The 12,065-nt window shown below is 41.6% G+C and overlaps 1 protein-coding gene across 1 annotated transcript in view; it reads left to right on the top strand.

Moving 5' to 3' along the window:
* Window positions 1-248: 248 nt before the first annotated feature.
* LOC113981879 (CDC42 small effector protein 2-like) overlaps window positions 249-12,065 on the top strand; it is a 37,908-nt gene continuing 26,091 nt past the window's right edge. The window contains exon 1 of the mRNA XM_027709549.1: window positions 249-302. Coding sequence (XP_027565350.1) covers window positions 249-302 — 54 coding nt within the window. The remainder of the gene's footprint in view (window positions 303-12,065) is intronic.

The raw sequence follows: 12,065 nt of genomic DNA, 5'->3' as shown, positions 1-12,065 counted from the left end.
CTAGTGAACAAAGAGGCATATGTAACACTTGCGTGGTGCTGGGACCAGTCTTCTGAAAGAAGACTCCAAAATAAATTATCTTCTACCTGTTTATCCTGGGACTGACTTTTCTTCAGCAAAAAGCTCAACAGAGAAACCTTTCACAATGGAACCATTATAAATTAATCGATTTAAAGAAATTGCTACCTTGAGGCACTTGCAGAGATTGAATCCTGCTTTTCATCTGTTTGCACTTCAGACTGTAAACAATGAGTGAGTTCTGGTTGTGTTTCAACTGCTGTATTGCAGAACAGCCTCAGCCTGTAAGTATGAGTAATGGAATTGTTTTGTGTGGAATTCAATATATTGTTTTCTTTTTTTTCTTTTTTTTGGTTTTGTTTTAGCTTCTTAAATTAGCTCTATTGGACTGAACCCAGTGAGAATAAAGGAATTAACTACCATCTTAGTTTAGCTGGGAAAGAAAAGAGTCTGATCTAGACTGTCATAGAGACATTTCCCTATCATTAATCTTAAATCTGTCTGAAGTCTTTGAATAGAGCCTTTATATGTTTGAACTCTAGAAGGAGAGAAAGGAAGGGGAAGAAGAGGGTGAGAGTGAGGAGGACCTAAATAGTTTCTCTAACATCTACCAAAAATCAGGTGTAAACCTGGAAATGTCATACTATTTAAGGCTTATTTTCCTGTGTGGCTGGACAATGGTGAAGGAAGGAAATATTGCTGTTAAGAAATATAGGGTAAAATCCATCCCTCCTCTGCCTTCCTTAGCATTCATTTAAATCAAGTCAGAGAGAGGATGGGTGAGAGGCAGTGAGAGAGTGAGGAGGCCGACAGGTGAGAGAGTAGGGGCGGGAGGAAGGGAAGGCTCACAAGCCAGGGAGAGCGAGTGAGCATGGGTGAGAATATGAGAGCATGGGAGTGGGAGAGAGCAAGAGTGGGTGAAGGGGAGAGGGGGCAAGGGCAGGGGGATCGAGAGCTGAGAGAAGGGGAGTGAGTATGCAAGCAAGTACAATTGGGGGCAAGAGAGGGAGGAAGAGAGATCAAGGGAGTGAGTGAGGGTACATGTAAGTACAAACAAGGGGGAGCGGGAGCACAGGAGAGTGGGTGCATTCAAGGGCAAGGGAACAAGGGCTATAGAGTGAGCAGGAATGAGAGCAGGAGGGTGAGCGTAGGCAGGGGAGTGCAGTTGAGAGATCAAGAAAGAGCAAGAGTCAGCAAGGAAAGCAAACGTGGTGGGAGAGGGTGTGGTCTCGTGACAGTGAAGGTGAGAGCAAGAAAGCAGCAGTGAGTGGGGCAGGTGGGCAGGCGAGTAAGTAAGCAGGAGGGCAAGGGCAGGTGAGGGACAGGAAGTGAGTGAGGGCAAGAAGGTGTGAGTGAGTGGGAGGGCAAGGACAAACAAGTGAGGGAGGGGGAACAAGAGGGTGAGAGTGTGAGGATGATCAAGAGAGGGGGCAAGGAGGCAAGAGGGCAAGTGGCAATTAGAGGACAAGCAATCACAAGGGTGCAGAGGGCTGCATGAGGACAGGAGATGAAGAGGTGAGGAAGGGGGCAAGGGGTTAAATGGGGGCAAGTGGTCAAGGAGGTGAGTTGGAGCGAGGAGGCAGGTGAGAGGCCAAGTGAGTGTGCAAGAAGGCAGGAGAGGGGGGCAAGCTGGGGTGAGGAGGCAAGCTGAGTGGGGGCGAGGAGCCAAGCAAGACCAAGAGGTGAGGGGGCAAGGAGGTGAGTGCAACTGGGGGGAGGAGGTGAGTACAAGGAGGTGAGTGCAGGGACAGCGAGTGTGGGCCAGCAAGTGCTAGATCATGAGCACCAGGACATGAATATGATCATGAGACTTGAGTAGATGAATGTGAGGATACAAGTGTGATCAAGAGTGTGAGGAACCTAGTGACAGGGAGGGGACAAACACAATCAAGAGAGGGAGGAATTGAGAGAGAGAGGATGAATAAATGAGGGAGAGAGGATGACTAAATGAGGGAGAGAGGATAAATAAAGGACGGAGAGAGGATGAATAAAGGAGGGAGAGAGGATGAATAAAGGAGGGAGAGCAACAAGACAAGCACAGAGGAGATCACGAGGATATGAGCATGAGGGGGAGAAAGAGGAGACTAATGTGAGAAGATGAACTGGAACAAGAGGAGAAGATGAGCATGTATTCAAGAATCAGAGTGAAGCAGCTGGAGAGAGCCACCAGGAGGCAGTGGGCAAGTGAGGGAGGAAAAGAGCATGTGAGCAAAAGAGGAAGGGGTGGAACGTGAGACAGCAAGAGCAAGTGAGAGAGCAATTGTGAGACAGAATGAGTGCGAGACCATGAGAGCCAGTGAGTGTGAGTCAGTGAGGGTAAGAGACAGAATGAGAAAGATGCCAAGTGCAAGACTGAGTGAGCAAGGGTGAGACAGCGAGTGAGCATGAGACAGTGAGTGTGAGGCAGCATGCAAAGAGGGGACAAGCACAAATGAGAGACAGTGAGCTAGTGTGAGACTTTGAGAGTGAGCTGGAGCAAGCGCAATTAGTCAAAACTGTGAGATGAGAGCACATCCTTGAGTGAGCGTGAGATGGAGAGAAAGATAGTGATCACTAGATGGCACTATAAGTAAGTATGGCCAGTCTTCGCGAATGAAGATTTTGGGAAAGGTCTTTTTACCTTTCAAGCCTGCGCAATGGATTTTTTAGGTGAGACACAGCATGTGCTGAACTGAGCCCACCCTTTAATCCTAAGGTTCATCTGCCGGGGCCAAGCAAGCTTGGACAATGGCAGTGAGGTCCTCAGGACGTAGGTTTGTTTAGAGTGACCTTCTCATAGATGGATGGCCTTACAAGGCTAACGAGCTCCATCTGCCCGGGGGACCGGGAATCGAACCTGGGTCGCAGCGGTGAGAGTGCCGCATCCTAACCACTAGACCACCAGGGGTCCAGATGGCACTATAGAGTACTGTAAAATACAGAGCTTTTGGACATTGATAAATAGGTCTTCATGGGGCATGTGTATTGAATTTAGTGCAGTTTAAATGTTTTGGCAAACACTTATTCTGGCTAGATTTTGAATTAGATTATGTTAATTATATATGAAACTATTGTATTTTTTTAAATTGATATCAAGTAATTTAGATATGGAAAAGCTGATTAGACTTAAGAGATGTATTAAAATACAAGAGGAATTTCTGAATTGCATAATACTTATGTGAAATTACTGCATTGTTAAACCTTCAGTAATGTTTTACATTGATTATCCTTTGAAGACAGTTAAATTTGTCTCCTTGTATGCTGATTGTATCATGCTTCATTTCACCAAAATGATATTCTGCACTGTTTAGATATCTCACTCTCTTGCACACTCTCTCTCTTTGAACTTTGCACTGGTTTAAATATCTATTTCTATTAAGTCTGTTTGATGTAAGCCCTTCTGTTCACATTATCTGAACCATATTATTTTAAATAATTGGAAAAGTGATCAAGTACTTTGGAGATCTCAAATTACGTAATGACATTGTTGTGGGTTAACCCTGGTAGGTAGCTAAGCACCACACAGCTGATCACTCACTTGCCCCCAGTGGGATGGAGAAGAGAATTGGAAGGGTAAAAATGCAAAAATTTGTGGGTTGAGATAAAGACAGTTTAATAAGTAAAGCAACAGCTGCATGTACACACAGAGCAAAACAAGGAATTAATTCACTACTTCCCATCAGCAGGCAGGTGTTCAACCATCTCCAGGAAAGCTGGGCTCCATCATGTGTAATGGCTACTTGGGAAGACAAATGCCAAAACTGCAAGTCCCCCCCCTCCTTTCCCCCAGCTTTTATTGCTGAGCACAATGTCATACGGTATGGAATATCCTTTTGGTCAGTTGAAGTCAGCTGTCCCAGTTGTGTCCCCTCCCAACTTCTTGCACATCCCCAGCCTACTCTCTGGTGGGGCAGAGTTAGAAGCAGAGAAGGCCTTGATGCTGTATAAGTACTGTTCAATAATAGCTAAAACATTCCTGTATTATCAACACTATTATTAGCACAAATTTAAAACATAACACCATACAAGCTACTATAAAGAAAATTGACTCTATTCCAGCCAAAACCAGCACACTTATGTTCTAGAATCAGTCAGGTCATATTATTTCTCAGTGAAAAGGAAAGAAAAATTATAAAAGGAATGAGAAGATTTTGTTTGGTTTTAGTATTCTTGTAATTTTTTAATGTAATCAGACAGATAAAACTTTTCCTTTGAAGTTTACTGTGAAATGCAACCTTAAAATCTCTTTTACCATATAATATTTTGTTACTCCATAAAATGTATATAAAATGATTACTTTTTACAAGGAAAAGCCTTTTAAAATAAGTTAAACTCCAGTTGCCAGGGCTACAAACTCAGTCTGCATTCAGAGAGTTCATGCAGGGTCTTTTTCCCACACTGGCACAATATGTTTTTTTTGCTTCATCTCATTGGAATTTGGTAAATCATTTAGTCATAGAATCATAGAACGTTTGGGTTGGAAGGGACCTTAAAGGTCATCTAGTCAAACCTCCTCTGCAATGAGTGAGGACACCAACTAGATCAGGTTGCTCAGAGTTGCTCTAAGAAGGAATAGAAATCAACTTAGATTCTTAGCTATGTTGGCTCTGCAGGGAGTAGAGGGGTGAATATTACTAACAATTTAGTTTTTGGGACCAAACTCAGCAGATATTTATATTTGCAATTTTTAAGAGAAGAAATGCTGCAGGAGGCCCTGAATGTGGTACAGTTTATGCTGTTACTGTTTCCAATGTAAACAAGCAAACAAATCTGTCTTAGATTACGTTTATGCAAATTTGCTTATTTCAATTTCTTAAACAACCGTGTTCTGTAATTATGCAATCTCAGATAGCTCAAAGAAGAGTGATCTGAAAATGAAACCTGCAGTGAAACCAACTGGGAAAGGCAGAAAGGTAGATATCTGCTAGTGGTTTTTTATAACTTTTTTCCTTAATGATTCCAAAGAGGCAATATTGAGAGTCTCGATGATAACGTATGTCTTTCAACTTTTTTTCTTTTTTAGTTTTGCAGCTGGAAAACAAAACACCTTGGTCATGTTCTTAGTGGAGAAATTTATATGCTTGCACATCAGCTTTAAAGACATTTATAAAATGTACTATATGTTTGTTAGAATTTTTAGTACAATATGTTATAATCAACACTTTAAAACTGAAATGGATGTTTAAAATTGTCTAGAATCATGTCACAATTAGATACCTAGGGTCACTTATGAAACTGTAATGTTTTTATTTCTACTTAAAAGCAGCTGGAGTATAAACCAAGTGTACATCACTTTTATAAAAAATAAGGGGTTTTTTTAAGCTTCTGAAAAGCTGTATCAACTTCCTTTTCAAGAAGGATTTTAATGTAGCTGCTGCAAATGATTTAGGACAAAGAAAGGTGAGGCAATTGCTGGAAACTTGAAGTGGTAGGATTCCTTAATATCATTTTATATCATCTTCTAGCTATCCTTTGGGATTCTTTACAGAGGTAACTTGTAAATCCACTAAGAATAACCACCATCATTTGGGGGAAATTCCTGGATGGTTATCAAATGACAAAGTTTACAGATACTTTTTGGGGACCAGGACAGAGATAAAAGTCACTGGAACAGAAAAGGAAAAGGATCAAAGACAGAAAGAGCTCCTTATAAATATGCTGTGGGCTGCAGATATCGGTTCTCTAGAAGAATTAAATTTTTTTGGATGGAGTGGTGGGTGAGGGTGTATATTCAGCGAGGCAATGAAGAAAGGGATATGGAGTGAACACCAGAGAGATAGTAAGAAATATGTGAAAAGGAGCACCAGGCAACTATAAAGCAATAGCCTGTCTTTTGCTAATTCCATGTTAGACAATTCAGATTCTCCCCATTAAAGTGAGATATTCCATGTTAATTCAATTCGTCTTGTCCTAAATTATTTTGATATTGTATGCATCTGTTCTTAATGTAAAACTTTGAAGCTGTCAAGAAGCACATAGATCTAAATGACTTGGACAGTAGTGGTAGAAGGTCTGGGTCCACAAATTTTTGGGCACTTTATACCCAGAACTTTAAGGAATTTCAGTGAAATGGAAAAGTGTTTGTAGATGGAGGTGAGGCACAGAGACCATGCAGGAAATCTGGGAAGAGACATGCATATTTTGTGCCTTGATTGTGAAAGCATGCTTAGGAGTGGTATAGCCTGATGACACTGGTACAGGGATCTCTTAAAATCATCTGATAAGATCCGAATTTTGTTATTGTCATGTTGATGAACCACCTGTTCAAAACCAACTTGTTTTATTGGCATATCTGCAAGACTTCACTGGAGATCCATCTGTTGGTAAACAGGTATCTGACATTCAGGTTATAAAATATGGAGGAGTGTGTGTTTTTTATTTTAGCTTAGTTTTATTTTTAAGTTTAGGAACAATAGATGTTTTCCTATCAGTGATTATGACTGAGTTCTGTGTCCATAGCTCTAGTTGGGGAAAATGGAGTTGTCTGCCTATTTTTTTAGGTTTTATATGGTTCCATTTTCTGAAAAGTGCAAGGAAAAATATTTAATATAAATAATCTACACCTTATTATGTACCCAGTTTGCAAATTCCCAGTCTGCGATGCTTTAGAAAACTGTTGTGGTGGGTTGACTTTGGCTGGACGTCAGTTGCCCACCAGGCCACTTTATCACTCCCCTCCTCAGCAGGGCAAGGAGAGGGAAAAAATAAGATGGAAAAAAACCTCATGGGTCAGGATAAAGGCAGTTTACTAAAGCAAAAACAAAGGTCATGCACATGGAAGCAAAAGAAAAGAAGATATTTTATTCTCTATTTCCCTTCAGCAAATGATGTCCAGCCACTTCCCAGGGAGCAGGGCTTCAATATGCCTATTAGTTGCTCCAAAAGACAAATATCGTAAATAAAAAATGCCTCCCCTTCCTCCTCCTTCTCTTAGCTTTTTTTGCTGAGCACAACGTCACATGGTATGGAATATCCCTTTGGTCTATTTGGGTCAGCTGGCCTAACCATGTCCCCTCCCAAGATCTTGCCCACTCCCAACCTACTGGTAGGGAGGCAGAATATTAGAGAGACAGTGCTGATGCTGTGCCAGTACTGCACAGCAGTAGCCAAAACACTGGTGTGTTATCAACACCTTTCTAGCTACCAATGCAAAGCACAGCACTGTGTGGGCTGCTATGGGAAAAATGAACTCCAGCTCAGCCACACCCAATACAACTGTTTTGGTTTTGGTTTTGCTTTTTGTCTTCTTCATTCTCTGATTTATTTTTAATTTAACTGCTTTGATTGTAAAGCTGTAGCCAGTAGTTGATGCTTGCTGTGTTGTCTTTTTGATAGGAGTTAATTACATTCATGGAACTGAGAAGCAGTTGTCTTGAAGTCACCAGTAATGCAGGAACTTGGAGGAGTTTGAGATCTCTCTGGTGCAATGCCAAGCTGATATGGTTTGAAGCTGGCTCCCTGCCAAGTCTCCAAACCTCACCACAAGAGCTCCCCCCTCCCCCCTCAAACCAAGGGAAAAGAAAAAAAAAACGAGAACCGAAACGAGTGAGAGATGCAGCTAAAGCAATATATATAAATATATTTACACTTATATTGCATTTATATACAATTGAAATATACATATAATTTCAAAAGGAAAAGGGAAAGGGAAGGGGGAGGGGGGAAGGGAAAAAACGAACAAAACCAAAATAAAATATACATGATCAATAGCCCAAGATCTAGCAACTAAAAGAATTAGCAAAAGAATATCTTACTAGTCTCCTTGGGACAACAGAAAGTCGCGCTGGAATGACCGTCGGCGACCTCCGTCTCCCAAGGTCGGCAAGGCCTTACCAGGCCTCACTCCCCAACACGACAGACTCAACAGCAGGGAAACCCGCACCTCCAAAGCCGCCGGAAGGAAAGAGGGGCGAAGGCCTCTCCTCCTTTCTTCTTATACCCTGGTTTACGTAAAAATCGTAGGGAATACCGGGTAAATCTGGGCACTTCCTTGGTTACAAACTGGTCACCAAGGAAGGCCTAGACTAAACTACCACACAAGCTTCATTTCTTTTGCTGACTACTGAAGTGCCATCTATTCCTATTCTGTCTTTAAGAGCTCTTGAATATAGGTTTATTCTGGGAAGACCAGTAGATCTGACATACCAGGAAATCCACTAAATTTCCTGCCTTTCTCCAATGGATACAACTTCAGAATTAGCAATATTAGATTGAGGGAATGGTGTCCAAAAAATGAATGCAAATATGAGACATTTGCATTCTGCCATCACAATAATCAGGTAATTATAGATTAGTTATATTTGTTGAGATCATAATTTGTTAACACTTGTTACTAAACCATGGAAAGAAATGAAGCTTATGGAATAGGAAATAAATTTAGCTCATTGACTGGACTAAACTGATAGTCAAGGTTTCTTTTTCAATGATGTTTAAGTTTTGTTGAAGACAGACTATTTCTGTTGAAATCGAATCCATATCTGTTGCTGGAGGGGGAGGAACTTAGTTGTGTTCCACAGCCTCATTACTTGCATGCTGTGTGGGAAAATGTTGGTCAATAATAGCTAAATGACTGCTGCTATAACGTGGTATGGAATCATGCCAGAGTACTTATTTACTTTGTTCTTTGCTTTATTTTATGCCTGAGTTGAAAATTTAACTATAAACTAATGGAGGAAATTCAGGCCCTTGAAAGAAATAAGAAAAGCAATTGTAGTCTGAGAATTTGTCTTCCCAGACATGTTAGATTAGTGTATTTACTCTAAGGATAATGAAATAACTATATTCACAGAGAGTCGTCATGATGGTGGCTTTAAGATCGGGAGCCAAAAAATACTCCAGGCAAATGTAGTAGAGATAAGGAGCAGTCCTTTAATGAAGGCCTTCAGGCGCAAGGGAGTACAAACAATGCACGCACCCCCCAGGCAGTGGCTCTACAATTTTATAGTATTGTCCATCCAATCCCAGAACTATCCACCCTCAGATCCTCTCCCCAGCACACCTCTTTGGAAATTGAGTTGGGGGTCTTAAGACCCTTTTCTTCCTCATCTTCTTCATGGCACGTACTGTCTTTTGGAGCTTCTCCAAGGTTAAGGGCTTGAAGGTTGCTTTGACTATGATGGTATCTTGTTGTTCAAGCCTGGGGTGCAAATGTTCTTAAACAGAATGAAGACCTGCCTTGAAAGAAGTCTAAACAAGCTAAAGAATTTAGAAAATTTGATATGAAATAGGGTAATAGGGTTGGGTATGTGTAAACTACAATTCTAAAGTGTGACAGACTATATAACTACATTAAAATCTACAAAAAGTTAAAAATCCTAAAAATTCTGAGGCATCAATACTCTTTAATAAATTAATTTTTTTAAGTGATTAATCTAATTAATTATTTAATTATTTAATTTCTCTTTAATTAGTTCTTACTCTTTAATAAAATATTAAGAAACATATTTTGTACTTTAACAAGTATACATAACCAGGGATCAGGTTAGAAAAGCCAAAGCCCTGATAAAATTAAATCTGGCTAGGGATGTCAAGGGCAACAAGAAAAGCTTCTGTTGGTATGTCCGTGATAAAAGGAAGAATAGGGAAAATGTGGGCCCTCTGCAGAATGAAATGGGAGACCTGGTTGCCTAGGATATGGAGAAGGTTGAGGTACTCAATGACTTTTTTGCCTTGGACTTCACTGGCAAATGCTCCAGACACACTGCCTGAGTTGCAGAAGGCAAAGGCAGGGACTGGGAGAATAAAGAACCACCCACTGTAGGAGAAGGCTACATTTGAGACCATTTAAGGAATTTGAAGATGCACAAGTCCATGGGACCTGATGAGATGCATTCACAGATCCTGAGGGAACTGGTGGATGAAGTGGCTAAGCCACTATCTATCATATTTGAGAAATCATGACAGTGCTGTGAAGTTCCCACTGACTGGCAAAGGAGAAGCATAATTCCCATTTTTAAAAAGGGAGAAAAAGACCCAGGGAACTACAGGTGCCCAGCAAGATCATGGAACAGATCCTTCTGGAAACTATGCTAAGGCACATGGAAGAAAATAAGGACGTGATTTGTGACAGCCAACATAGCTTCACTAAAGGCAAATTGTGCCTGACAAATTTGGAGGCTTTCTACCATGGGATTCCAGCATTGGTGGATGAGGGAAGAGTGACTGTCATAATCTACTTGGACTTGTGCAAAACATTTGACACTGTCCTGCACGAGATCCTTGTCTCTAAACTGGAGAGACGTGTATTTGACAGGTAGACCACTCTGGATAAGGAATTGGCTTGATGGTTGCACCCAGAGAGTTGCTCTCAACAGCTCAGTGTCCAAGTGGAGACCAGTGACAAATGGTGTTCCTCAGGGGTCAGTTTTGGTACTGGTACTGTTTAACATCTTTGTTGGTGACATAGAGAGTGGGATTGAGCGCACCCTCAGCAAGTTTGTTGATGATTCCAAGTTGTGTGTTGCAGTCGACACGCTGGAGGGAAGGGATGCCATCCAGAGGGACCATGACAGGATTTAGTGGTAAGCCTGTGCAAACAGCATGAAGTTCAACAAGGCCATGTGCAAGGTGCTGCACCCTGGTCAGGGCAATCCAAAGCACAAATACAGGCTGGGTGGAGAATGGATAGAGAGTAGCCCTGAGGAAAAGGACACACATCCTGGGCTGCATTAAAAGAAGTGTGACCAGCAGGTCAAGGGAGGTGATTCTGTTGCTCTACTCTGCTCTCATGAGGACCCCACCTGGATTGCTGCCTTCAGCTCTAGGGCCCCCGTATAAGAAGGATGTGGACCTGTTGGAGCAAGTCCAGAGGAGGGCCATGAAGAGGGCTGGAGCACCTCTCCTATGAAGACAGGTTGAGAGAGATGGGTTTGTTCAGCCTGGAGAAGAGAAGGCTCCTGGGAGACTTTATAGCAGCCTTCCAGTACCTACAGGGGCCAACAAGAAATCTGGAAAAGGACTTTTTACAAGAGCATGTAGTGATAGGACAAGGGGTAATGGCTTCAAACTGGAAAAGGGAAGATTTTGATTGGATATTAGGAAGAAATTCTTTACTGTCAGGGTGGTGAGACACTGGAACAGGTTGCCCAGAGAAGTGGTGGATGCCCCATCCCTAGAAGTGTTCAAGGACAGGTTGTATGGGGCTTTAAGCAACCTGGTCTAGTGGAAGGTATCCCTGCCCATGGCAGGGAGTTGGAACTAGACTATCCTTAAGTTCCCTTCCAACCCAAACCATTCTATGATTCTATGATAATTGTAATGAAAAGGGAGACAATAAAAATAAAGAGAGAAATAAACCCCAAGAAAGACAAGTGATGCAATTGTTCACCCACTGACCGATGCCCAGCCCATCCCCCAGCAGCAACTGGTGCCTCCCAGCCAACTCCCCCAGTTTATATACTGAGCATGACATTCTATGTTCTATGGTATTTGGCCAGTTCAGTTCAGCTGCCCTGGCTATGCTCCCTCACAGCTTCTTGCACACCTGATCACTGGCAGAGCATGGGAAACTGAAATGTCCATGACTCAGAGTAAGCACTACTTAGCAATAACTAAAACATCAGTGTGTTATCAACATTATTCTCGAACGAAATCCAAAACAAAGCACTGTAAAGTAACTGTATCCCAGCTGAAACCAGGACAACCATGGAGCCTACAACCACTATAAGCCAGTAGCCTATATTTAAAAGATGAGAACAGTTATGGAGCACAATATGAATATTTCAATTTATAGTATGATAAAAAAAATACAGTCTAATAGCTACAAAACTACTTAAGATCAGTTAAAAGCTTCCCATTGTCCTAAAGTCTTCTCAATGTTCATTTCTAAACAGCAATAAGATCTTAACACCCAGACTCAGACAGGAAGGTACATGCCTCATGAGTGGACTTACTGCTATTGAAACACAGCCACAAATGAATCTTCATGAATAAGAGCCTGCAACTATGAGAATACATTACAGGGCTTAGCCAGCAAGTAAAAAACACTTTTACTCTGTTCCTGTACCTTTTCGCTTTTGTTATAAACAGGTTTCAATTCCTTATTCCATCAGTATTTAACAGCCATGGGT

The sequence above is a fragment of the Neopelma chrysocephalum genome, unplaced genomic scaffold (assembly GCF_003984885.1).
Source record: "Neopelma chrysocephalum unplaced genomic scaffold, ASM398488v2 Primary Assembly neopelma1_96809, whole genome shotgun sequence".
Lineage (NCBI taxonomy): Eukaryota > Metazoa > Chordata > Aves > Passeriformes > Pipridae > Neopelma > Neopelma chrysocephalum.
The sequence above is the reverse complement of the archived record's forward strand: the minus strand, read 5'-3'. Positions and strand labels throughout refer to the sequence as shown.